The sequence below is a fragment of the Rhinolophus sinicus genome, linkage group LG01 (genome assembly GCF_036562045.2).
Source record: "Rhinolophus sinicus isolate RSC01 linkage group LG01, ASM3656204v1, whole genome shotgun sequence".
Classification (NCBI taxonomy): domain Eukaryota; kingdom Metazoa; phylum Chordata; class Mammalia; order Chiroptera; family Rhinolophidae; genus Rhinolophus; species Rhinolophus sinicus.
Genome location: NC_133751.1, coordinates 209,000,005 through 209,026,991, shown reverse-complemented (window position 1 = coordinate 209,026,991; position 26,987 = coordinate 209,000,005). Strand labels below are relative to the sequence as shown.

Genomic DNA, 26,987 nt, shown 5'->3' with positions numbered 1-26,987 from the left:
AATAAGTAAATATATTTATATTTCTCTTCCCCACTTTCCTACGCTGAAGAGATACAAAAACACTGATCTGCACCTTACATTTTTAAAGCAGCTTTGTTGAGATATAATTTATATACCATACAACTCACCCATTTAAAGTATACAATTCATTGTTTTTCTAGCATATTCACATATATGTGCATCATCAATAGGCCGTTTTAGAACATTTTTATTACATCAGAGAGAAACCCCACACCCTTCGGCTGTCACCTCCCTACACCTCCACCCCCTCCCCCAGTCCTAAGCAACCACTGATCTCTTTCTGTCGTTATCGATTTACCTGTTCTGGACTTTCATGCGAATGGAATCATATTATATGTGGTCCTTTGTGACTGGCTTCTTTCACTTAGCTTAATGCTTTCAGGGTTCATCTATGTTGTAGTCTGTCCATAATTCTTTTTATGGTCAAATAATGTCCCACTGTGTGGACAGACCACATTTTGTTTGTCATTCGTCAGCTGGTGGACGTCTCGGTTGTTTCCACCTTTTGGCAGTTATGAGTGGTGCTTCAGGAACACTCGTGTCCAAGTCCTCGTGTGGACACGTGATGTGGGCTGTTACCAGAGCGGAATTGCCAGTCTCACGGTGACCATTTAATTCTTCAGACTATTTCTCTATGAAGTGGCCACACCATTTACATCCCAGCCACAGTGTCTGAGGCTCCTTTTTCCCCACCTGCTCTCCAGCGTTTGTTGTTACCTGGCTCTTCTTATTGTAGCCACCCTTGTGTGTGTGAAGTGGCATCTTGTGGTTTTGGAGTATTTCCCTGATGGGTAATGATGTCCAACATCTTTTCATGGGCTTGTCGGCCACTCATGTATCTTCCCTGGAGAAATGTCTATTCAGGTCCTTTGCTCGTTTCTTAACTGGGTGTCTTCTTCTTATTCAGTTGTAAGTATTCTTTATGTATTGTAGATACAAGATGCTTTTCAGATGTATGATTTGCAAATATTTTCCTATTTCATGGATTGTATTTTTACTTCCTTGATGGTATCCTTTGAGCACAAAAAGTGTTAAATTTTGATGAAGCCCAATTACCTTTTTTCTTTTGTTGCTCACACTTTTGATGTCACATCTGAAAATCCTTTGCCAACTCCAAGGTCATGAAGATTTACCCCTGTGTTTTCTTCTAAGAGTTTTATAGATTTTGTTCTTACGTTTAGGTCTCTGATCCATTTTGAGTTCATTTAGTGTATGGTGTGAGGTAGGGGTCCTGCTTCATCCTTTTGCGTGTGCACATCCAATGGTCCCAGAACTGTTTGTTGAAAAGGCTCTTCTTTCCCCCATTGAATGGACTTGGTGCCAGTTGCAATTAGCTGGCCACAGACGTGTTGGTTGATTTCTGGACTCGCAGTTCTGTCCCACTGACCTAGGAGTCCTTCCTTGTGCCAATGCCAGCCTGACTGGATTACCATTGCTCCGTAGTAAGTTTTAAAATGGGGTGTAGGAGTACTCCTACTTTTTCAGGACGGTTTTTGCTATTCCGGGTGAATTTTAGATACTGTACACAACAACTGTCCAGAGACACTTTACTGTGATCTTGCGAGCGTGGCCGTGTGAGCCTATGTCAGCCGCTCTTGCCCTCCCTCCTTGGGCCCAGGCTGCAGAGACTTGACTGACATTCCTGACGTTCCTGACAGCTGGGACCCTAAGCCAGCAGTGCACGCAGCAGTGGGAGTTTTTACCAGAGCTCCGTCTCTATAGTCTCACCCTACAAAGTGGTCTCCTGAATCCTGAGTTTATCGTGGCACACATTAAAATAAATAAAAACTGATTGGAATAGGAGTGGGCAGTGAGGATAAATGACAGAGCAAAGAGGTTTAAGTTCTGCCCATGCCTGCTGTTGCCTGGAGATGGTGACTGCCTGCCTATTTCTGGGTGGCAGCTACCCAGACCACCCGGGTAGGTGTCCGGGTGTCTGGGTTGTCCAGAAGCCCCACTGGGGTGAGAAGTTGGGGAAAACAGGAAGGATTTGAGTAGCCTCAGTGCTCACTCCAAACTCCCAGGATGACAAGCTTAGGAACCCTCCTTCATGAGCTTCTCCTGGGGGCTTGAAGGTGTGGCCTTGGCCTGGGGATTTGCTTGGTGAGGAAACGCCAGCTGGGAGTGTTAATTGGGTGCCTGGAACGCTGTGGATCCTCCTTTTCTTGAGAAAGAAAAGTCTTACAGCTTCCAGAGGGAAGGAGCAGGTTATCCTACAAGGAAACAAGACCAAGGTTGACACCCAGTGACAGCAGTATGGACAGAGGATGACAGTGGACTGATGTGTGAAGAACTGAAGGGGAGAGGAACTTTGAATCTTGAATTTTACATCCAGCCAAATTGTCCTTCAAATTTGAGAGCCAATGAGAGTATTTTCAAGCATGTAAGAACTCAGGAGTTTGGCCATGTAAAATCCCAATGAGTGTCTTGCGGAACTTCACCAGCTGATTATAATCTTTTGCAGAAGACCAAGAGCAGCCAAGGCACTGAAGGTCAAGGGAGAAGACTGGCCCTGAGGGACGGCACGCCTTACCAAGGACACCGTTGTGAAACAGTTGGTGTTGGCACAAAGAAGGTGAAGCCACGGGAAGGAGTGAGGCCAGAACCTTTGGTTGGTACCAGTGAGGAGACGCTGGACCGTGTTGGCACTCCAGAGATGCAGATCAGAGCCCAGGAGGTGCGCGTCATACCCGCTCCACTGGCAGGACCTGCAAGCCTGGCACCATCAGGTTCTGGAGAGGCTGGGAATCACCCATGTCCCTGACACGGCTGGAGGGCATGTAACAACTTAGCCTTCCCATGTGGTTCGGGAGTTCACACATCCCTGCCCAGCATTTCCATTTTCACACACTTGTGGGATGTGTACAAGGCCGTCAGAGTGGCACTGCTGACACCTACCGCACACCCTATGTGCCCCCAGGCAGAGTGCGGCCGAGGCCATGCAAATCACCTGCAGACTTGATGCTCCATAGTGACAGCGAGTGAGCTGCAGCTGCACGTACAGCACCACTGACCATGGTGCAAGACGCTGGGCCCAGCATGATGCTCACCTGGTCGCGAGACCCACCATTGTTCAGGCATGCGTGGAAATGTGCCGACCTCACTCCCCCCATCGTCCTCCCCGACAGAGCAAACGGATGATACACACAGGGAGTGCCAGCAAGCACAGTAAGTTACTGTCTGCGTCCTGGTTCCTGGTCAGGGTCCAGACCGAAAGACCATTATTTCAGCAAAAGCTAACTAAGCAACTCCATAAAAGGGGCCAGTATGGCCCAGTAATGAGTATGACAGGAACCAAAGACCATGACTCATTCTGCACAGCTGGGGCCACTAAGGACTTTCTCTGTGATCACCTAACATCATCTCGTCCCCCGCCCAGAACATGCACACCTCACACTGGCCAACCCTGCACACTGCAGTGCCAGCGGGGCCAGCCCTGGTGCCAGCTTGAGTCTCCTTCACAAGGGACCCAGGAGAGGCCATTGGTCAGTTTTATGAAACGAAACATTGAACATTGAAAAGGGCTGACATAATGCAAGCCCTCTGATGACTTTATTTCACTTATAAAAGAGCAGCGATGAGTGTCTTGCCCAGCACCATGACTGACAGAATCGTCCGCCTGCTGTCTCTGACGTGCACCCTCTGGCAGGTGCCCTGGAGAGTACAGGTGTCCTGGGGACCCTGGGGGCCTTCAGGGAGCCATGCCCTTGGAGATGGCATGCTGGGCACTCGGCTCCCCCTTCATCGAGTGATCTGCCTTCTCTGGGATCCGGGTGATGGGGGAGCCCAGTCTGAGCCTGTGGCCGACCTGGGAGAAGGCCACGGGGTCCTGGAGGAACTATCCCCAGGGGGACGCGGCCTTGAGGGTTAGACTAGAGGAAAGGCAGAGCAGGGTCTGGACTGTGTACGGAACAGGTGCATGCCTGTTTGCGTGTCCAGAGTGGGCTGCCCCGTGAGAACGCCTGCAGACTGCACTAGCCGTGATTCTCACCCGGCAGAGCACCACGCTGGGGACAGTCCAGGCCCCGTGTAGCCCAGATGTCAGCAGGGGGCCCCCCTCAGCGGCCGCCCAGGCTCCTCCACCAAGTGCTGCCCTGCTCAACATGCTCCTCCAGGGAGGGGCCGGCGGTGGGCGGCCCTGGGTGGTTTGCGCTGTGCCGCCCCCAGGCCATCCCGTGTGTGAGAAGACGGGGTGCCGCCGCCTCCGTGGTGTGGCTCACCCCAGCTTTCCAGGGTGGGGCGTTGGGCTGCCCGTGGGGTGTGCTCTGCCTCCCACTCCACACTCAGCAGTCGGCCCTAGAAGTCCTGTCCTGCTGACTTACTTTCCACGGCCTTGTCACCGCCGCCGCGTTCGGGGAGCTGGAGGGCCAGGCCGACCTGCTCAGGGGCATCTTCTGTGTGCTCGCGCGGCAGCACAGCCGTGGGTTCTAGGAGAAATCAGGTGCCACAGTGCTGCCCACACAGCCCACTGCCTCGGGCCGCCTCCCTGAGCTGCTTCTCCCCATCAGGGTGTAGGGCTGGCTATGGGGGGCCCTGTGTGTGGGAGCAGGATGTCCACTCGCCTGCTGGCCCTCCGCCTTGGGCACGGAGCCCCGTGGGCCTTGGTACTGCCTCCTGTAGGACCGCCTTTTCTCCAAGTGGGGCCCAGCCCTCACCCGCCCACTGTCTCAGGGACCCAGCTTCTGCTGCCACCCTGGCCAAAGCTACTTTGAAGGTCACCAGTGGCCAAGGCAGGGCTGAGTCTCCTGCCTGACCATCTGGCCTCAGCCTCCTAAGCATCCTTCAGATCCCGGTCTCCTCTCCCTCCGTCCTGCTTCCTGTGGGGGCCACGACGCCCCCTCGTCCCCCTCGAATCTGCCCTGAGGCTGCCCTCCCTGCTACCAGCTCCTCGGCAGGTCTCGGCTGCGCCCTTTGGCATCGGCCCTGAGGCTTCAGGCCTGTGCCCACCATCCTCCTGGTCACCGTGAGCAGTGACCCTTCCACTGCCCCTCTGCTGGTCACCAAGGGCTGCGGATACCCTGCCGTCTCCTCAGCCCCAGGCACACGTCCTTTCCCTTTGCCAGTGGTTTCCCGTTGCTTGTGTTGGTTGAAAATGATCCTTACACCAGTGATTAGGTGCCAGAGAATTCTGTGCAGATGGGACCTGGCTGACCAGGGAGGATGAGGCCTGGGAGTCCTGCCCAGAGTCCCCAGCTTGTCTGGGGCGGGGGCAGCCAGCAGGCCTGCTGGTTTCAGAATTCTTGGGGGTGGGGGTCTGCTGCAGATGCCTGGCCTGCCCCCAACTGCTTCACAGGTGGGAGGGGCCAGGACCTCTGTACCCATCGCCCCCTGTGCTGCTGGGCCAGGCAGACAGGCCTGGTGGCTGCTGCGGGCAGTCCAGCTCGACCTGGCCGAGCAGGACCTGAACCCACAGGTTCTGCCCCGAGGTGCGACATGACCTCAGTGTGATGGGGACGTGAGCTCCTCGGGCCACAACGTGTGTGCCCATCACCTGGTTCCCTGTGGGCAGACGGAGCCCATGGCACAGCGAGAAGCCCCAGGGCAGGCTGGTGCTGCTGGTCCAAGGGCCACGCTTTGACAGCAGCACATTCGATGGAGTCACGCCTTTGGCTCTGCCGCTGACCAGCGATGCTCCGTCCTGGCTTGGGGAGCAAAGCTTGCATGTCTCGGCCCTGCGTCCAACACGTTTCCTTCTCTTCTCTCCTGTGCCCTGCTTGCACCCTGCACGTCCACCCCATATGGTTGTTTCGGGAAGGCTTCCTGTGAATCTGGATGGTGTAACCTGTTCGTGCTGGCCCCCGAGCCCAGGGCTGTGCACTCCGTGGGGGTCCCTGACCGGAGATGGCGTTAGGCATGGGGGTGGTCTTGAAGCTCTGGTTTCAGGGGCCTCATCCCTCATCGTTCTGGGGACAAGTGCTGAGGGCGTGGCACTGAAGCCACTAGGGCTGGCCACGATACTCACGTGATGTCACAGTGACCGATTTGCTGGGTGAGCCACCAAACTTGGCACTCATTCGTCCTCTGCCATCCACAAGCTCCGAGAACCTGCTGGGAGAGTCCCCAGGGTCACCACGTGAAGCGCGGTGCCTGGGGCCTCATGAGGTGACTGTGGCATCTGGCAGCTCCGTGGGGGCTGACGGCAGAGGAGTGTACCTGGGGGCCTGGGTTGGCATTTCGGGGGCCCCGCGGTCGTTGAGCAGACGTAGCTCCGGCAGGCGTGCGGGGGGCAGTCTGTTTCTGAGCACCCGTGGGTGGAGTCCTTCCCGGTGCCAGCGTCTGTCCGCACCGTCTCTTGGGGCTGCAGACACGTGGGGGGCAGGGGGTGGCCACATGAGGCAGATCTGGGGCTTCCCTGTGCCTCCATCCCACCCGCTGCTCAGAGAAAACTGAAGGGACGCGCCTGTCCCTGTGGTCCCATGGCGGGGTTGGGGCTTTCTGAGAAGCCCTGGAGCCCCACTCCCCACCTGCCTGCTGGCTGGGCTCCCATCTGAGGAGGAACCACAGCATCCTGCTGTGAGGTGCACACTGCCTGGCAGGGTTGACGTGGACTTATCCTAGCCCCCACCCTGGCCCAGGTCTCGTCCCACAGGGCGGGGCCAGGCTCTGCCATCAGCCCCCACCCCCACCCCACGCTCACCCCGCAGGTGGTGGCATGGCTTCTCTGTGGGTCCTTATCACCTAACTGTGCCCTTCACTCCCCTCCTTCACCCGTGAGACCTCCTCCCCTGGCAGGTGCACCCGGACAGAGCTGGGTCTGAGTCTCAGAGCAGGCTGGTGGGTCGGGGAGGAGGCGCCGTGCGTCTGCCCCCTTGGCCCCCCCCCCCCCGCCAGGAGACACCATCTCCACAGACCTGCCTGAGCTCTAAAGTGTGAGCAGGACCCTGGGGGCCACCATGCCTGAGCCTCCGCGCTCCCGAGCTGCCCCCGACCGTCTGCCTCTCCCAGGCCACCCCTCCCTGTGGCTGTCCTGACCTCTCCACCCGGGTGTTGCCCTAGCTGCCCACCTCACTGTGGTCCAGCACTGCCCTCTGTCGGCACCTGTTTCTAGGTGATGCCCTGTGTGCCCTGCACAGCCCACCTGGGGTGCCCTGAGGTGGACGGTGCACAGCGAGGACGGCACAGCACGCTGAGTTTTCCACATTGCTCGGCTGGCCCAGCACCAGCTATCCTGAGCCCTTCCCCCCACCACTTCTCACACACGAATTCTCCTGCTCCTAGGCTGCCTGTCTGATGTCCCTGGGATGGTGTGGCCGTGCCAGGGCAGGTGGCTCTGTCCTCATGCCCACCGCACTGTACTTACAGGTGATGATGTACAGGTGAGCGGGCTCGCTGTGCAGCTGGTCGCCTGCGGTGCTCTGCACGGCCGTCACTGAGAGCTGGTACCGCCGCCCGGGCACCAGGTCCCGCACTGTGTAGGACACCAGCCTCCCGTTGGGGACGTAGCGGCTCTTGGTGCTCTGGCTGGTGGTCACGTTGATGACGTACGCCTCCAGCAAGGTGCCTGGAGTGGGGGCATCCCAGACCACATGGGCAGAGGTGGCCGTGACGCGGGTGGCGGTGAGGTTTGCTGGCGGCAGAGGCCCTAGATGAGGCATGGAGCAGGGGCGGAGGTGAGGGGCTGACGGGGTCTTCTGCCCGGGACAGTTTAAAGATCCGACGCGGATCACTGAAGCCTCGTCTATCCAGATTTAGTTACTACAGTTGACTTTGGGGTCCTAAAGGATGGCAGGCAGGAGACATGGGGGGGCATGCAGCTGCACATGGGGGTGCAGCTGCTCAGGGTCTGCAGGGGTGCCTCCTGTGCCCCGAGCAGCTCCCCAGAATGCCTCCCACTGGCACCCAGTGAGGTCCCATGTCTGCTTATTGTCATTGTCCTCTCCTGTGGGGCACTTCTGACCCCCCTGAGCCTGGACATGCACACCTTCCCCTGGGACAGAGATGAGGGGAATGGGCTAGATCCACAGGGTAGACCAGGGTGCCAGTGCCCAGGGTCAGAGCCAGTGCTGACCCCCTGCCCGCCTGGCCAGGTCCTGCTCACCCTCCCTCCTCACCCAGCCACCGCCCTCCCGCCTGTCCACTGGTGCCCGTTGACAGCATGGTGCTCGCCCCTCCCATGCATTGGGGAGGGAGGGCCAGGTCTCCGCACAAGACCCCACGGAGCTCAGCACAGGACAGCTTGGGCACCCTCGCAAGAGCTCCTCTGGCCCTGTGCTCAGCGACCCGTTCGGCAGGAGCCCTTAGCCCGTGGATGTAAAGGTCACCCTGGAAGGGGGTCTGGCCAGCAGGCCTCCAGCACACTGCCATTTGGGGCACACTCAGCCCAGGGTTGGGTCTCTGGTGCCGCGGCCGCCGTGGAGAGGACCGATCATCTGGGAGAGGTGAGCGTCTGCACGGCCGCCTGCGTGAGCTGGCCACACCCTACTTACGGGTCCACACGTGTTGCGGTGCCGAGGCCAGGCTCTCAGTGGGGCGTCCCTGTCCCCCGAGCCCACTGAGGGCGGTCACCCAGATGGTGTATCTCCTTCCTGGCAGCAGCGCCCTGTGGGGAGAGGACAGGATGCTGTCCCGGCCCAGGCAGCCTCCACCAGGGCTGAGCTGTGTTCGGAGAGCCGAGTCTGTGTCCAGGGCAGTGAGAAGCCTGCCTGTGGGGGCCGCAGCCAGCTCTGAGGCCTGTGTCCTCTCCTGTCTGAAGAGGAGGCAAGGTGGCCCTTGACTCGAGTTCCCAAGAGGGTCCCCAGCTCGTCATGGATAAGAGGGCCCTGCTGCACCTAAACGTTTGTGCAAAGTGGGTTCACGCCCAGCACCGCTCCCCCCACCCCTGGGAGCCTGGAATCTGCCCCAGGCAGAGGGTACCCTGACCAGCCCCATAACCCTGGGTGCTGCGTCTCTAATGGGCTTTCCCGGGCCTCAGGTGTGTCATCACAACTGGTGGCGGGGAATTAGCTCCACGGGGAAAGGGCTCTGGGAGCTCACGCCTGGTCCAGACTTCTCCCCGTGAGCCTCTTCCCTTCCGTGTGCTTTGCACCGTCTGTCATGAATCCCAGCTGTACGTCGTGGGAGTCCTGGCGAGCTTGGGGGTGGCCTTGGGGACCCTGACACAATTACCAGGTGCCCACCTGGGGCTCCCGTTGTGTTTCTTTGGAAGCGGGCAGGATGTGGATCGAGGAAAGTCACAGTAACAGTTAAAAGACAAAGAAAACAGTCTTGTCTCCAGCACAAGTGGCCGTCTGGTTGGAGAGAAAGAACACACACTTGGGAAAAAGTGGCCTTGATAAGTCTGCAAACTAGAAATATGGGCAGCTCAGAGAACGCACAGGGGACATGGTGCCTAGTCTGGTGGCACCTGCGTCCCAGACTCCGCCTCCCCACGACCATGGCCACTGGCTGCTTGGGACTGGGAACTGCTGGGCAGCTCCCGCTGAGCCCGCCCGGATGGACAGACGCCTGGTCAGAGGCACAGTCATTGGACGGCCATTCCCTCAGCTGCAGCCGTGTTTGCTCTGCGGGCCCCAGAATCCGGGCCCCGTGTGGCCGAGGCCACTCCTCCCCGGGAGGGATGCTGCCCAGGAGTCCTCTCTCTCTCTGCTCGTCCAGCTGCCTGCCCACCCTGCGCAGGGTCTATCGTGGATGAAGCCTGGGAAGGCCCGCTGAACCGGAGGGGCCTGGCCATGCATTCGGAGACTTCATGCGGGTTGTTCGAGGGTTTATTTCAATCAGCAGCCATTCTGGATGACTGTTGGTCATTTGAATTGCATGTGTCCTGCAGTTTTGTCTTTAATTTGTAATAATTGGGCATAAGAAGTTTGTATGCCTAGTTTAAGGTCTGAATGGATTATCTGAACAAAATAACAATTTAAGGCGACCCTGGGGTTGGCGCGCTTCTTTCCTCTCAGGGGGTCTGCACGGCTCGGGCCGGAAGGGCTCGGGCGAGGCTCTCAGGGTGTGTGCAGGAGACACTGCCCAGATTTGCAGGGCGCCCCCGTTCTTTTGGGACACTTAAACACTTGTCCGGCAGCCTATGAGGAGGCGAGGCGGGAGATGGATGGAGGGTGGCTCCGCCTGCTGCGGGTCAGCAGGTCTTGGGGACACGGGAGGCGCCCACCCTGGTCCTCCAGGCGGGCTGGGCAAGTGGGGACAGCACGGAGGGGCCCAGAGGACCAGGCGCTGGCCTGAGCCTGGAGGGGGCAGCTGGCCTCACGCTCTCACCCGAACACGAACTTGTCCACACTCCTGTCCACGTCGGTGGACTGGTCCCCCTGGGCCTCGGGGTGGCGGATGGACACGCGGACACTGCTGACAGTGGCATGACGGACCCTGTGCAGAGTCCACCGCACGGAGATGGCGGTGGCCGTCACGTTGACGACCTCCAGGCCCTCGATAGGGCGGGGTCCTGGGGGACAAAGGGGTTGCTCAGCCAGTACAGGCGCCTCTTTGCCCCCGGGGGAGGGCAGGGGCTCCAGATGAGGCTCAGAAAGGGTGCTGGGAGGTCACAGATAGGTCCCCATGTGAAGCACCAGCCAGTCTGGGCCTGCTAAATGCGTCCCTCAGCCACAGTGGGCACTGAGTCTGGTGGGCACGCTCCAGGCTCTGCCCTTTGGGGGTTGCTCAGGACCAACCAGCTCGGCCAGATCGGTGGGTGGGGGCAGGCAGGGTACTTCCTGACGTGCGCTGACCTCGGCAAACCCCTGGTCTTTGCTCTGGGTGACTGTTTTGCTCTCACTGACAGTAACAGTCTGGGTGACGCTGGGGCCCATTGGGCATAGAGGCCAGGGGAGTCCTCTGTGACCCAACCTAGCGGAGGGCGTCAGACGTGCTGCAGTGTCCCAGCCTGGTGAGCACTGGTCCCTCCCTCCCTCCTGGTGGAGACCCCGTTCTGCTGAGGCGAGGGGAGGCTCCATCCTTCTTCCGGATGCCTGTTTCGGTCAGACCCTGCTTGGGCAGCCTGGGAAGCGCTTCTTCCTGAGCCAGGCTCAGGATGAGCCAGCCACTCCTCCCTCAGAGCCCTGACGGCTCCCGCTGGCCCCGGGGTATCCTCGTCACCTCTTGGCTGGCTTTTGGCCCCACGTGCCCATCCTGAGTTCCTTGTCGCGTCCCTCACTTGACACTCAGTGTCCTCAGTGTCAGTGCCTGGCAAGAGCCGGCAGGTGACGCCAGGAGGCCCTTTTCCTCCTGCTGAGGCCATCTCTGTGCCTCACTTCTGAGCGATGGCCATGGGCCTGCCCAGTCCTTCCCCCCCCGCCCCAGCAGTGGCACCACCTTCCAGTCTCCTCCTTCCTCACGCCCCCAGATTGGCCTCCACAGGCCATCCCCTCCCCGCCCCCCCCCAGCATTCTCCTGCAGACAAGCCAGTAGGCCCGAAGCCTCTGTAGATGCCCCCACTCAACCGCTCCCCACACCCCTTGCCTGCACCCCAGGAGGCCCTCCCTGCGGTCCCAGCACTCCAGTCCCCTCTGAGTTACTGCCCCCTTCTCAGCAGCATCAGGGTGGCCTCCTGACCCCTGGCCTGACCCCCAGCCGCCCCCACGAGTGGGCTGGCTCACCCCAAGCACTTTCTCAGGCCCCCAAGCTCGTGCCCTAACCCTGCCATCGCCTCGTCCCTGTCAGCCTGTGTCTGTCCTGTCTCTGTCTCCCACCTGCCGGGTGCCTGGCGGGCATGGGGGGGCCACTCACGCGTGCGGGCGAGCAGTGCCACCGGCCTGCTGATGTCGTTCTGGTTGTTGGCGTTACGCTTGACAGAGAAGACAGAGATGTTGTAGGCCCTTCCGGCCGCCAGGGCCCGGAGCTGGTGCGAGGAACGGCTGCGCTCAACGAAGTCCGTGCGGCGGGCCGAGCCGTCCGAGGACGCGTAGGTGACCGCATAGCCGTCTAGCACCTGCCTGGCAGCCTGGCCTTCGGGTGGGCGCCAGGAGATGGACACCCCACTCTCCTCCACTCGCTCCACCTTGAGGGCCGTTGGTGGGAAGAGCTCTTCAGGGTTTCGGTCAAGAACAAGGGAAGGGGGGTGGTCAGCTGTCGGCCGTAGAAGCCCCGGCCCCCAAGCAGGTGTCCAGCCCAGTGGCCCTAGGCCTGGCTACCCTGGGGCAGAGGTGGGCACTGCTGGCAGGGAGCCTGCTTGTGGCACCTGCAATGGACTCCTTCATTTTGGTCTATGGCCAGTGCCCCCTGGAGGGTCATGTGCACACACATGTGACTGCATTTGTGCCCCCTGGAGGGTCGCGTGTGTACACACATGTGATTGCATTTATGCCTCCTGGGGCTTATTTGCCCCTCTCTGCTTCTCAGCCAGAGCCTGGGTAAGCAGCTGCCTAGATGCTCTGCCATGGGTATGCTGCTCGGCCCTTTGACCTGTCCTCTGGCGTGTGCGCCCCCTCTGAGGGAGGAGGGGAGACCCCACCCCCTGTGCTGGTGCCCTCATGCCTCACCTTTGGCGCAGTCCTTGCCTGTGTAGCCCACTTTGCATGTGCAGCTGTGGGACCCATTGCTGGCCAGGCAGTAACCGCGGCCCCCACAGGGGCTAGAGAAGCAGGGGTCACTCACTGGGAGAGGGAGAAAGCAGCAGTGAGCTCTGGGGTGTCACCAGGCCGCCCCATTCCGGCTGGGCCCTTGCTCCTGGGGACACTGGGTAGTTCCTGTGTGGGTGTATTTGTGGGTGGTACTGTCACAGGCAGTGATTTTGGGATGGGATGGGGGACACTCTTGGAGGGGGAGGGCAGGGCTTGCCAGAGGCCCATGGAGAGGCCAGGCAGGTGTGGCCTTCTGACTCAGCCAAACCATGCTGCCACTCCCCCAAGCCAACAGCCCTGATAGGCGGGGACTTGGGGTGGGGTTAGCACAGGCCTGAGCCTCCTGGGGGCTGCCTGCAGCTCCAGCCCTCCTGCATGGCCTTGGGGCTGTGGGTGCTGGTGTAGACCTGAGGTTCCAGGCGAGGGCAGGGCCCCAGGGGCCCAGCACGGCTACAGGACACACGCAAACAGCAGTGAGCCAGCATCATGGTCACAGCCACTGCACTGTCCCCCGGGGCCCTTGCCCACCCCAGGCCTGTGTCCTGCAGGCCTCCATCACAGATCTTGTTCTCAGTGCAGCCTTCACTGCCCTGTGTGTGGGGGGGGCAGAGTCCAGAAGCTGAGTGCTGCCAGCCAGGCCCAGCATGGGGGCTTGGGACACTCCAACAGGCAGGTCAGGACACGCACCCGTTCTAGGACGAGATGCATTATCAGCAAGTGGGGGGAGTACGGAGGAGACAATCCCAGAGAGGGGGAAGTGTTCTAAAGGAGAGAACGGTGCAGGGGTGCGAGCGATGGGGGCACTGCAGGTCTGAGGTTAGGGGGTCCTTGTGCAGGAGGGGCGTTTCAGCCAGGACCTGCTTCCTGAGGAGCCCCTGCCATGGGCGGACGGGTGGAATAGACCCGATGTAAGGAAGAGCAGGTTCCCGGACCCTGGGGCTGCAATGAGCTTGGCCGTCCAGGGATGGCAGGGCCGTGTGGCTGGACGTGGGACCGGGTTGGACACGAGGCCTGCTGGAGTCTGCGAGGCGTGAGGTGGGGTCCCCGTGGGGGTTAGTGTGGCGGGGAGCTTGGCTGGGCCAGGGCAGGAGCGTGTGGGCTTGCCCCACCTGTCTCACAGTGGTAGCCGAAGAAGCCCTCCGGGCAGACGCACAGGTAGGCCCCGCCGCCGTTCTCGCACCGGCCTCCATGCTGGCAGGGGCTGGAGTGGCAGGCGTCCACCTCTGGAGAACATCCAGACAGTGGGCCCGAGCGGCAGGGGGGAGTCTGGGGGAGGGAGGAGAGGACAGCGGGAAGAAGGGAAGGGGGGAGGAGAGAGGCCGGGTGGGGGAGGGGCTTGGGAAAACCCCCTCACCCTGGGCAGGCACCCTGCTCTCCCCTCACCCCTCGCCTCTGGGTCTCTCCTACAGGGGGCCTGTCCAGCAGGGCCCCAGGGACTGCCCTTCCCTCTGCTCTCTGAGCGGCCCAGGGTGTCTGGGGTATCACAGGTGGATGAGGGCCTGGGCACATGACCCGCCTGAGCACAGCCCCTACCTGTCTCGCAGAGGACTCCAGCAAAGCCTGCAGGGCACTGGCAGACGAAGGTCCCTGGGAGGTCCCTGCAAGAGCCTCCATTTCTACAGGGCTGTGCCTGGCACTCGTCTGTCTCTGTAGAGACAGGACACCAGGCTGCATGGCCCTATGTGGGCCCTACACATCCTTACATGGGTGCTACACAGCATTATGAGGTGTGATCAAACAATACGGTGAATATATATATATTTTAAAGTATTACAGTAGAAGACACATTGCCATTGATTCCCCCTCAGAATACTCCCTCTCACTTAAAACACACTTATCCCATCATTCTTGCCACTTTCTGAAGCAATTCTGGAAGTCCTCTTTCGTGAGTGTCTTTAGTTGCGCTGTCATGGCTGCCTCGATGTCCTGAATCATTTTGATTTTGGGGAAGAGCCAGAAGTCACACGGTGCCAGGTCCTGTGAATGAGGTGATGAGGAAACATCGTAATGTTTTTATTTGACAGAAATCACAATATACCAGAAGCGATGTGTGACACAGAACGTTGTCATGATGGAGGATGATTCACGGTACACTTTAAAACACACCTTCTCTCAACCGTAGCTCACACCCGACTGACTGCACTGAACAAGTTGAAACTTGTCACACACTGTTACTAAGGTTCAACACACTGCTTCCCATATTGAAGATCCCTGCCTTTCCGTTGGATGGCACTCAGCAGCAGCATTCACCGTATTTTGTGATCACAAAGGCTCCGTGTCACACATCACTTCTGGTACAGCAATTTCTGTCAAATAAAAACATTATGGTGTATCCTCATCCACCTTATTCACCGGATCTGGCACTGTGAGACTTCTGGCCTTTCCCAAAGTCAAAATGATTCAGGACATCGAGGCAGCCACGACAGCACAGCTAAAGACACTCATGAAAGAGGACTCCCAGAGCTGCTTCAGAAAGTGGCAAGAACGATGGGATAAGTGTGTTTGAAGCGAGGGGGAGCATGTTGAGGGGGATTAATGGCAACGTGTCTTTTACTCTAACACATTTTTAAAATTTAGACATTCACCCTATTTTTGTTTAATTTTTCTTTTTTCATTGGGGAATATTGGGGAACTGTATTTTTCCAGAGTCCATCAGCTCCAAGTAGTCCTTCCATCTAGTTGTGGAGGGCGCAGCTCAGCTCCAAGTCCAGTCACCGTTTTCAATCTAGTTGCGGGGGGTGCAGCCCACCATCCCACATGGGAATTGAATGGCAACCTTGTTATTAAGAGCTCGTGCTCTAACCAACTGAGCCATCCGGTCACCCCACATTCACCGTATTTTTTGATCACACCTCGTACTGGACCCACACGGACTTACACGGCCCCCAGGATTCTGTGTGCAGGCTGAGGCCTCAGCCTCAGGCCTGCCTCTCCCTGGTCTGCCCCATGAAGGCCCCACCCCCAGGCCACTCCTGCACTTCAAGGCCCAGGCTTCCCAGGTTTCCCAGGGGCCCTGACTGGACATCCTGGGCCTGGCCGTCCCTGGGGCAGTGTCTATGTCTCAGGGTTTAGAGCCTGACACATGCATGAGGGGTGCAGGGCTCATCCAGCCATGCACCTGGCAGGCCTTCCCTCCTGCCAGCTCCGAGCAATGGCCAGGCCCTCTCTAAACCCCACGTTCTCTGTCCCCCCGAGGCCAGAGTTTGCAGGAGGCAGGAGAAGTGGGTTGATCAGCGGTCAGCATTTCTCAGCTGAACTCAATCTCCCCAAGGAGGTGGAGGCAGAGAGGTCTGTAAACCACTGTCCTGGATGTAAGAGCTGGCAGGGGCCTGAGGGCACAGGCAGTCCCCAACCAGAGGCTAGCCCAGGGAGACGACTGGCTGGGGCTGGGTGACCACGGCAGGGGACCCTAGTGCCTCAGGCCCCTGACCAGGGTGCTGGGCTGCCACCTGGCAGTGAGGGCCGGACCCATCTTACCCAGCTCACAGTGGGCTCCTTCATGCCCTGGGCTGCAGATGCACTGGTAGCCGGCGACTTGGTCCTGGCAGGAGCCCCCATGCAGGCACGGCTGGGATCGGCACTCATCGATTTCTGGGAGAGGAGCACCCGGGGCGCGGGAGCCAGGGGAGACCCCGAGAATAAAGCAGTGCTGTGTCATTAGAGGCAATGGCTTGGAGCCAAATTAAGACGGACATGAGTTTTGTTCTGAGGAGCTGGGCGGAATTCTGTGACATCCCCTTAGTGCTTGGAGGGGCCAGAATCCAGGGAGGGCACCCTGGATGTGGGAGGGGCACGCGACAGACCTGGGACTCGGTGCTGGTGCTGGGCTCTGTCTATGAATAAAGACCTAGGGGCTTCTCAGAAGACATTGGGACTCAATTCCAACGGCTCTCAGGTGGACGGGCCCGATCTTGCCAGTTCAATAAATAGCAATCATTTATGAAACCGATACAATGGGGGTGAGTCCTATGTTTTAAAATATTCACCACGGGTTTTTCTTAAACTGGGAGTTGTGCTCCTGGGTTCAAAACGTTCAATTTAGAAAAGTCTAATTGGAACGCTTACCATATAAATAAGTAAATAGTAGTGACATCATGACACCTGGGGGCCAGCACCCAACCTGACGAACTCATCTGGCCACATGCACGTCTCCATTCCATGTGACACTGATTTCTGTAGCTATCATCTCTCTGCCTCTTTAGTTTTTAAATTTTTACGAATTGCCTAACCAGTACTGTCTATGGTCTTGTCTCTGCTGTTCACGAACTTTCTTGGCAAGACAGTGTTTCATACTACTCTTCTCTCCACATTACGTTAGTATCTGCATGTGGTGGGTCGCTGCTGTTAATACGTTCCACAGTGAGATCACGGCGCACGTCATCCATCCTTGCTTGGTGCGCATTGGGTTGGTTCTAGACTTCTTGCTATTGCAAAAAAAAAAAAAAAAAAAAAAACACAGAAAACAAAAAACAAACAAACAAACAAAAAAGACGCTTCTGTGTATATTCTCTCACATTTCCTGGGGCAGATGTGCAAGCTTTTCTTAGATTTACACCTGGAAGTGGAATCTCTGGGACACAGTCTGTGTGAACTGTCAACTCAGTAGGCAAATTACCAAGTCATTTTCAAAGTACTTAAACCAGTTCACACTTCCTCCAGCAATTTCTGAGAAGTCCTGGTGATCCGCTTTCTGCTTTCTCGACATGTTAGACTTCTAAGTTTTGCCAGGTGAACGCACCTTTTTGTACTTTGGATCGGCACGCAGGTGATTGATTGCTGGCGTTCTTTTTATGTTTGCGGGTTGCTATCTCCCCTTGCATGGAATGCCTGTCCAGGTGTTCTGCCGCTTTTCCTATCGGGTTGATTATTCTTTCCTCACTGATTCATAGAGTTCTTAATATATTCTTGAAACCAGTGTGTAGCTTATATTTCACTTTCTTCTTTAAGGCTGATGAATTTCATCTAACTTTTATATAGTCAAATTGTCCGTTTTTTTTCTTTTATTGTTAGTGCTTTTTTTTTTTTTATGGCTTAAGGAATTTTTCCTTACCCCAAAGCCAAAAAGATATTTACCTATATTTTCCACACAAAAATATATAATTAGAAAACATTTAAATCCTTAATCCATATGGAATTAGTTGTTGTGTATGGTGAGAAGTAGAAAACTAATGTGATCTTTTCCCAAGCACATGACACTTTTATTCCAGCCTATCATGAAGATTTTCTCATGTGTTTTAAAAAAAGAAGTTTATACTGTAATTTTAACTTTTACATTTATGTCTATAATGAATTTGACACATAAAATGTATCATGTTTTTGATATTACAGTGCATGATGCTGTTTTATTTTTCAAGTGTTCACTGCTAGAATATGAAAATATAACTGGTTTTGTATATCGACCCTGTATCCTATGACCTCGTTGAATTCACTTACTAGTTCTATAGCTTCTTTTACAGAATTTCCTTAGAATTTTCTATGTGCATGATCATGTCATCTTTACTGCTTCCTTTCCAATAGATACGCTTTTTATTTCCTTTCCTTGTTTATGGAACCATCTAGGACCTCTAGGGTGATGTTGGGAGGAGTGGGGGAAATGGACATCCTTGCCTTGTTACTGATTATCTCTGGAAGCCTTTCACCATTAAGTATTTTGTTGGCTGTTAGTTTTTCAAGAGTGCCCTTTATCAGGCTGAAGAAATTCCCTCTACTCTTAATTAAGAGTTTTTAATAATAGTTGAATTTTGCAAATGATTTTTCTGTGTCTATTGAGATGATTGTATGGTTTTCTCCTTTATCTCCTAATATAGTGAATTACATTCATTGATTTTCAAATGTTAAAGCAGCCTGTGTTCTTGAGATAAATCCCACATGGTCGTGATATATTATCCTTTTTATGTAGTACTGGGTTTGATTTAGTAACATTCTGTTAGGATTTTTGTGCCTATGTTCACGAGGACTGTTAGTCTGGAATTTTAGTTTTTATAATGTCTCTGTCTGGTTTTGGTATCATAAAATGAGTTGAGAAATGTTCCTTCCTCTTATATTTTCTAAAAGAGCTCATATAGGTATTATTTCTTTCTTAAGTGTTTGACAGAGCTCACCAGTGTTTTGAAAATCTGGTCCTGCCATTTTCTTTGCAGGAAGGTTTTTATTACAAATCAAATTTAGTAATTATAGGGATATTCATATTTTCTATTTATTCTTCTGCCAGTTATGGTAATTTATGTCTTTCAAGGTCTTCATCCATTTCCTCTAAGTTGGGGGTATAGTGGCCTAAAGTCACAATACCCCTTGTCCTATAAATGCTGGTAAGATCTTAGCGATGTCTCCTCTTTCATTCTGATACTGCCCATTTTTCTTTTTTTCTTGATCAGTCTAGCTAGAGGTTTGTCTGTTGAACTTTTCAAGGAACCAACTTTTGGTTTCATTGATTTTCTCTGTATATGTCTTTTTTATAATTACATTTTCCAATTGTTGATATATAAAAATGCAATTAATTTTGTTATAATAACCCATATCCACTGAACGTGTTACGTTTTCTGTCATTTTCAGTAGTTTGCCTGTAAAGACAACCATATCAACCGCAAATACTGTCATTTTTATGTCCTCCTTCAACATTTTCATGACATTAATTTCTTTTTATTGCTTTATTGCATTGGCTAGTACTTCCAATACAATATTGATTAGACTTAGTGACAATGGGCATCCTTGTCTTAGTCCCAATTTTAAGGGGAATGTTTCTCTACTTAGGATAATGTTTATTCTAGGTTTGACAAGAGGCATAAGTAAAATTGCCTCAGAAGCTAATTTCCTTCCCCTGTTGGTAGCTCAGCATATGTGAGTCAGATCAGCAGAACAGCTTTTGAATTCCAGATTCACTTCCTGTATAACAAGGATCAGAAACATGCCCCACCATTCTTGATGTAACCTGTACTCCTTCCTCTATAAATGTGTGGGTTGTTATGGTCCTGCTTCGCATGGTGTGGCCGGTCTAGCTATGCCTGGCCTAAGCACGCCTCTCTGTGGGATAATGAACACTTGGGGGTGGGGGTTATATGGGCTTTGCTACTCTTAAGTTTTCCCTCCAATAATCCTATATCATTTTATACCACGTGGTACTAGAGATGTGTGACGTTATTTTTATCTGGATAAGGAAGTACTTTTTTATTCCTGTTTGATAAGAATTTTTCTTGAGTGGGTATGAATTTTTGTCAAGTGCTTATTTTTCATTCATTGAGATTCTTATTTTTCTCCTTCAATTGGTTGATGTAGCAGATTTTTCTAATATCAACAACCCTACTTGTTAATGGTGTAAGTAGTCTCGATAGACTAGAATTTCTGCATCTTTGTTCGTGTTTAATGGACGCATAATTTTACTTTCTCTACCTGCCCATGTCTGGTGTCGGTTCCAGGTTACCATGGACTCACAGAATGGGTTGGCATATGTTCTTTATTTTCTACTCTTTAGAAAAGACTGTGTAATGCTGCAATGATCTGTTTCTTGGCAGTATAGAATTTACCTGTTGCATTGTTTGGGCCTGATGTTTCTTTGTGGGAAAATGCTTTAACTACTGCTTCAATTTCTTTAAATAGTTATAGAATTATGTATACATCCTTGAGTAATTTTTGGTTAAGTTATATTTTTCTATAAATATTACGCCCATTTCTCCTAAGATTTCAAATTTATTTGTATAGATTAGTTGGTATTATCTTGTTGTCTTTCAATCTCTCTCTCTGTGTTTGTCACCTTTTTCATGTATAAAGATTTTTATTTGTGCTCTTTGTTTTTCCTGATCAGTCTTGATAGAGATTTGTCCACTTTAGTAAGTTTTTCAAAGGACAAATTTTGGTGTTGTTTATCTCTTCTTTTGTACCTTTGATTTCTGTGTCATTAATTATGGCTTCCACTTGTGGTGCCACTTTCTTCCACTTTCTTGAGTATCATTTGTTGTTTTCCTAAGTTTTGGAGTCAGACATTTAGTTCATTAATTTTGAACTTTTCTAACATGTGTGTGTTTAAGGCTGTAAATTTCCCATGAAGCATGGATTTTGCTGCATCACATAAGTTTTGATATAAAAGTCATCATTATTATTAATTTAAAATATTTTCACTGTCCATGTGATTTCTTCTTTGGCTCAAAGTATCTAAAAATATCTAAACAGAGATTAAAAAATTTATCTCATTTTCTTAATAACTTTTTTTGTGTATTCAGAGAATGAATTAGTTCAAATTATTAATTATATTGTTCAAATCTTCTTTTTGCTGATTTTTTTGGCTCCTTCACCTGAATTGAGCGAGATGGTTCAGAATTTCCCAGTATTGTGGTGAATTTGTCAGTTTTTTCCATCAGTCTGTTAATTTTTGCTTTATATATATTGAGACTATTGTATTTGATGTTTGAATGTTTGTAGGGGTTGTATCTTCTTGGTGTACTGAAATAATTGTCATAATTGTCATTGAGAGACACCCTTCCCCTCAATGATGTTTTCTGTCTTACAGTCTGTTTTTTCTGAGGGTCATGTAGCTAAACCAGCTATATTTTGATTTGTATTCACCTGATTTTTTTCCCTATACTTTTACTTTGTCTTGCTATGTCCTTATGCTTTAGGGGTATCGCTTCTGAGTTTGTAGCTTGTTTTGTAATGAATCTGGCTATCTGTCTTTTATCTGAAGAATTTAGTCCATTCTTATTTGTCTGTATTTTTTCTATCATAATTCTTTTTAATCTGAAGTTTTGCCACCTTTTCTGTGTCCTTTCAGATTTTGACATACCTTACTATGGTATTTTATAATTTTCCCTTCTCTTACTGCTAACAGAATATTCTGGGTTGATCTTATTATTTTAGTAGTTTCTCCAAAAAGTGACCTTTTTTTTTTTTTGATAGGTAAGCCTCTGAGGCTGTGTTTGCATGAGAATGTTTTTTATGTCTCATATTTGAATAACAATTTGGATAACATTTTTAGGTTTTGTGTTTGTATATTTCAATTTTTATCCTGCTTGTTATTTGCTAAGCTTCTTGTATTTATGGGTTGGTGTATTTCTTCATTTTTAGAAAATGCTCAATCCTTATCTCTTAAAATATTTCTTTTGCCCATTCTGTCGTCTTTTTCTGGGACTCTAATTAGGTGCTTGTTTGATATGGTCCCACATATTTCTGAGTCTCTGTTGCTTTTTAAAAAATTCATTTATTAATTTAATTCATAATTCATTTTCTCTCTGATCTTGAGTCCTATGATTTCTTCTTCTGTTGTCTCCATTCTGTTGGTAAGCCTATCCAATTTACTCTTCATTTCAGATGTTGTATTTTCTATTTTGTTATTTTTAAAAGTTTCTTTCCTCTGCTCAAAATTTTCTATTCTTTCGTTTATCTTGCCCCTCTTCTTTAACACAGTTACAATGGCTGTTTAAAAGTCCTTGTCTGCTAATTCCGACATGTGGGTCATCTGCAGGCCTGTTTCTATCAACTGTTTCTTCTCGAGATTATGTATTATCATTTCTTCCTTGTCAGACATTGTGTGTTCCAGAACAGAGACCAAAACAGAAAATGCCCGCCCCTGGACTGGGCATGCTCTGCACTCCGCCAGGCAGCCAGACTGTGGAACTGATCTCTGGCGTCATCAGGAGGTGGGCTCGGTTGGGCGCAATTCAGGTTAGTTCTAGTTCACGATTGGTTTTAGATGCTTCGGCCTGGACCGGGCCTCTCCCTCCCACTGGACTTGGGATCTCAGCCGAGTGAGACTGGAGTCTCTGCTTCTCATGTGCTCCATAAAAACCCTGGGGGTGGGGTGGGTAAATGGTGGGTGCTGAGGTCTTGTTCACCTCTGCACGTCTGGTTCAATCTGCTATGCGTGCCTGCAATCGTCGGAGGCCTGGGTGACTTCCCAGCTGCTCCCGGCACACTGCCCACTCAGGTTTGCTCCCACCCAGGAAGGACTCGTCTCAACTTCTGCTTCCTCAGGTCTCTGACAGGTTAAAAGATATGCTTTAGGGCTTATCTGGTGTTTCCTTGATGTCACAGTGAGAGCCATGGTATTTTGTAACTGTCTCCATCCTAACCAAATGGATCTCCACGGTACTTAACAAATACCGTTTCACTATCTTACATGTGACACCACCATGGGGAAGCTGGTGCCAGTCTGATTCTTGTTTCTTTGTAGATTCTTGTTCCTTTTTCCTCTCTGGATGTTTTAAGAATTTTTTCTGTTTGTTGCTGATATTCTTACATTTTATTATAACTTTCTAATATTTCTCTTTTCTCCTGTTTGATGTTCTGTGGGCCCTTTCACCCTGTGGTCACTCGTCTGCAGTTCTGGGAGTGTTACCGCATAGTCGCTCAAGCATTTCAGATGTCTGTGTTCTCTCACTCTTGGATTCCTCTCCTCTCATTGTTGGCACTTTCACCCCCACATACAGTGTCTGCAGGTTCTTTTTGATTTATATCAAAATTCCTGGGGAAATTCCTCAAACTGGTCTTTCCACTCATTAAGTCTTCGTCTATATCCATCCATAAATTTATAAGCTGTGCCTGTTATTTCAACTACTATAGCTTTTCAATCCTCTAATTTCTGCTTTCTTTTAAAAGTCATTTATTGGTCCTGCTTTACGGCCCGGTGTGCTTCCTTCTGCGTATGTGTCATTCTTGCTCTGTATGTGTGCCTGTCCACAGTTCTCCCAGTATCACATGTGCTGTCCGGACTTGTTGTTTCTGAGGTAGTTGTACTTCTCCAGGGTCTTGATGGCTCGGCTGTGAGCGCACATTCCCCGGGGGCACTGGGTCCTCATCTGATACCAGTGGGAGGGGATCCTAGACAGCACCCACCAGCCTGGGGGCTTGGGAGCACAGGCGTAGAGGAAAGACGCTTGAGGCCAGGTGTGCCCACCTGCCTTCCAGAACTCTTTGCAGCACAGGCTGGGCTTTGCAGGGCATCTGGGAGATAACGCGTTACGTGCCCTGTCCATCTCTGGATGCTGTCACTGTCCCTGCGTGAATGTGTTTAAAAATCTGTTTCATGAAAAATGTGTTAACATCACACAGATTTTCTCATGAACAGAGCTGGAGCGCTTTGGCTCAGTGCAGTTCGCTTGCACTTGTTAGCAACCCCTCGCCGCCCCACCTCCAGGCATGTCCGCAGCAGCGGGAGCCCGTGAGGCTCCACAGCAGCGCTCCTAAGCGCCCTGGGGCCCTGATTCCACAGGTCTGGGGGGGGCGCTGGGAGCTGGAGCCTCTTTAGGGCTCTGCCCCTGGGCTCCCTCCCGGCCTCTGCTGCTTTATCTGCAGAGTGTGCATGTGGGTGTTGGAGCCCCAAGCTCTGGGTGGCTCTGAGGACAGGGAAGCCCTTAGTGATGGTCCAGAGTGGAGAGCTGGCACCAGTTATCCCCACTGTCACCACAGGCTTATGCCTCATTTTGTGGGTCAGAAACCGAGGGGAGAAGGGGCAGGGCCAAGGTCAGTCCTGAACCCCTGACCTCCTCCACGTGGTCGGGTGAGGAGGGTATGCGCCTCACGGGCTCTGTCCAACCCGCCTGCCCCTCCCCAGAGGGCCCACTCACCATGGCACTGGGGAGGCTCGCTCCAGACACCATGTGGCTGGCAGACCCGGACGGAGCTGGGGACACTCAGGCTGTAGCCTCGGTCACACAAGTACAGGGCCACCGAGCCCCACCGAGTGCCATTGAAGCGCAGTGTGGCATGCTTCACCTCCTCGGGGGGGCCGCAGTCTACCTCTGCAAGGATAGCCCAGCCCTGTGCTGCATCTCAGGGCCCCTGCCTGCCCCCCTCCCACTGCTCTGCCGTCTGCCTCACCAGGCTGCAGAGCTTGGGACCCCCGCTCCCAGTTCCCCGCACAGCCTGTCCTATAGTGAAGGCGCCCTGACTTCCAGGACAGGCCACTCAGAGATCTCTTTTCTTTCTTCCCCTCCCTCCCCCTGCCCCTGCCCTGCTCCTCCAGGATTAGGGCGAACTCCCGTGCCCCCACCCTGACCTCTCTGGCCCTCTCACCCGCCTGGCACCGGCGTCCCGTGTACCCTGCTTGGCAGTGGCAGGAGAAGTCTGTGCCCAGGTCCTTGCAGGTACCCCCATTCACACACGGGCTCCAGAAGCAGGGGGAGGGGGCTGCAAGGGCACACAGGGTCACCATCACCCGCCAGCGTGTTCTTCCTCTGGGCTGCGTGGGGCATCCCCTCCGGCCCCCACTGCCTAGGCTAGCCCTTCTGGGGCCTGGTTTTGTGTTCAGCTGGCCTCGCCACTGGCCTGCGTCCACCTTACCTATCTCACAGTGCCGCCCGGAGAAGCCTGGGGGACAGTCACACTTGTATTTGCCGATGTAGTGAAAGCAGGTGCCTCCGTTGTGACAGGGGCCCGAGGCACACGAATCTGGCTTCCCTGGAAGCAGAAGGAGCCATTGGTATCTGGTGTCGTGTGCCCACCCCCACTGCCCCGCCCCGGGACACTCCCCACAAGCAGACATGTGGCGGCCAGGTCAGGGGTCTCGGGCTGACCCCCCGGCTGATCCCAGCTGGCTGGGGCCGCACCGATCTCACAGTGCCTCCCGGTGAAGCGATAAGGGCAGCTGCAGTGGTACTCGCCGCCCGCCTCCTTGCACGTGCCTCCATTCCGGCAGGGCCCCGAGCTGCACAGGTGCGGCCGGGCTGTGAGGAGGGTCAGGGGGGCAGAGAGGGGCGGATGAACGAGGCCCGGCCTCCTGGCCCAGCAGCGCCCACACAGCCCATTTGTGTTCTCTCAGGCCCCGGCCTTTTCTCCACTGAGTCCTACAGGCCAAGTACATGCTGGGTTGGGACTCACCGTCTGGAGACCCCACCCAGCCCGCCCCTCCTCTGTTCTCTGCCCCAGGCTCTGGGGATCACTGGGCCCTTCCTGGTGGAGAGCTGACCCCACGGCGCAGGGCACACTGCACTGTCCTCTACACGGCGGTAACAGACTGTGTTGGCACTTGCGCCCCTAGGCCTGTGCTTGGGTGTCCACACAGTTCAAGGTGTGACTGGAGGGGCACGTCTCCCACCTGCAGCAGTCACACCCAGGACAGCGGGAGTGGCCCAGGCCCCAAGCCCCAGGAGGATGGGTCTCGGCCATACTGGGGGTGGGTGGCTGGCCCCCTGGGTTCCCTGGGGTGCATGGTCACGGCCAACACTGCAGAGAGGGACAGTCTAGGTGGGTGCTAGCGAGGACAGCGACGCCTGCGAGGCACTCAGGGAAGAATATTTACACTCTGAAGTGGTTAAATGTCATAAAATGCTGACAGTCTCCAAGCTGAATTAGATTGAACAAGGTCCTAATGATTTTTTTTTTCTCAAGTCAATGATTCTAAAATCTAGTTGGAAGAATTCCGAGAGGACATGAAGCCAGTTCTGAGGAAAGCAAAGCCATGGCCCGGAGGTCACAGATCAGGAGCAGCAATTAACAGAAATAACCCAGGTGAGTGGAAAGGGGGCGCTGTCTGGGGTGCTGAAGCCCACCTTTCTCGCAGTGCCTGCCATGGAACCCGCGGGGACATTCGCACGTGTAGGAGTCGTCGTGGGCATCACAGGAGCCTCCGTTGAAGCAGGGGTCGGAGTCGCAGGGCGACGGCAGTGCTGCGGGGGCAGAGGGAGGCCCTGGAGCTGGTGTCACATCCCCGGCCAGAGGCTGAAGGGGCGACACCTGCCAGGCTCACCCTGACACCCTGGCTGGAACCAAGGCCGCTTAAAATACACTCTGCTGGGTCTTGATTCCTCACACTGGGCCCTAGGGCCCCTCCCTGGGATTTCTTTGATTCCTGATTTTTCCAGAATTCAGCCTCCCTCTTGTATGAGCTGGGATCAAGCTGTGCGGTCCAGGATGTCTTCTCACCCCCACCCCACCCCCACCATCACACCTAATAACATGCTGTGTAGGTCGTTCTCTGGTTCTCTGGCCGTACACTGACCATTACACAGCGGCGAGTGTTCTCACAGAGAAGCTAGGGGCTTGGGCAGGACGCTGCTCGGAGAAGCGGAGAAGCGTGTAGGCGGCGGGGCTCTTCCAGCTGCGAGCTCAGGGCAGCGCAGAGGGCCCGATCCGCGGCCGCGTGGCACTGCGGAGGAAGGCGTGGGAGGCGCTCCCACTGCCGGTCCTCGTCGCAGCAGGGCGGCCCTGGCCTCCGCCCTGTGCCTACCACCGTCCTCCAAACACCACCAATGGGTTTCTGCGCAGCGTCGCAGCCCGAGCCCGCGCCCAGCCCGCCCCCACTCACGGTGACTGACGTTGTGGTGGGTGTGGCAGACGCAGAGGTAGCTCCCGCCGTACTCCATGCAGTAGCCCCCGTCGGGGCACTGCGTGTTCACGTTGCAGGGCGTGGCCGTGACTTCTACAGGGACAGGAGGAAGTCCCGTCTCAGGCGTGTCCTTGACAAGGGTTGGGCTGCGCAGGACCCAGTGCCCTCCCCAGGGCGACCAGGTTCAGGCACTTCTGAGGCCGGCCCCCTTC

At 53.9% G+C, this 26,987-nt stretch overlaps 2 protein-coding genes across 18 annotated transcripts in view; one reads left to right on the top strand and one right to left on the bottom strand.

The window, feature by feature from the left end:
• Nucleotides 1-25,961, top strand: part of MTERF4 (mitochondrial transcription termination factor 4) — a 44,800-nt gene extending 18,839 nt beyond the window's left edge. The window contains exons 4-5 of one of the 2 annotated variants that reach the window (XM_074316421.1): nt 22,035-22,175; nt 25,839-25,961. In XM_074316421.1, the coding sequence (XP_074172522.1) occupies nt 22,035-22,175; nt 25,839-25,883 (186 nt within the window). In that variant the 3' untranslated portion in view covers nt 25,884-25,961. Of the gene's footprint in view, nt 1-2,485; nt 3,520-22,034; nt 22,176-25,838 lie in introns of those variants that run through there. The other variant, XM_074316404.1, reaches the window with a different exon arrangement.
• SNED1 (sushi, nidogen and EGF like domains 1) overlaps nt 1-26,987 on the bottom strand; it is a 75,373-nt gene that overhangs the window by 16,397 nt on the left and 31,989 nt on the right. For 4 of the 16 annotated variants that reach the window (XM_074316323.1, XM_074316315.1, XM_074316312.1 and 1 more), the window contains exons 11-28: nt 26,755-26,868; nt 26,000-26,116; nt 25,058-25,174; nt 24,792-24,908; nt 24,525-24,638; nt 24,077-24,250; nt 16,002-16,115; nt 14,058-14,171; nt 13,634-13,747; nt 12,444-12,557; nt 11,692-11,988; nt 10,228-10,411; nt 9,138-9,248; nt 8,448-8,560; nt 7,322-7,603; nt 6,175-6,319; nt 5,984-6,069; nt 4,344-4,448 (exon numbers count right to left, since the gene is read on the bottom strand). In XM_074316323.1, the coding sequence (XP_074172424.1) occupies nt 4,344-4,448; nt 5,984-6,069; nt 6,175-6,319; nt 7,322-7,603; nt 8,448-8,560; nt 9,138-9,248; nt 10,228-10,411; nt 11,692-11,988; nt 12,444-12,557; nt 13,634-13,747; nt 14,058-14,171; nt 16,002-16,115; nt 24,077-24,250; nt 24,525-24,638; nt 24,792-24,908; nt 25,058-25,174; nt 26,000-26,116; nt 26,755-26,868 (2,532 nt within the window). Of the gene's footprint in view, nt 1-319; nt 2,235-3,528; nt 3,894-4,335; nt 5,660-5,983; nt 6,070-6,174; nt 6,320-7,321; nt 7,604-8,447; nt 8,561-9,137; nt 9,249-10,227; nt 10,412-11,691; nt 11,989-12,443; nt 12,558-13,633; nt 13,748-14,057; nt 14,172-16,001; nt 16,116-24,076; nt 24,251-24,524; nt 24,639-24,791; nt 24,909-25,057; nt 25,175-25,999; nt 26,117-26,754; nt 26,869-26,987 lie in introns of those variants that run through there. The other 12 variants (XR_012490662.1, XM_074316341.1, XM_074316348.1 and 9 more) reach the window with 12 other exon arrangements.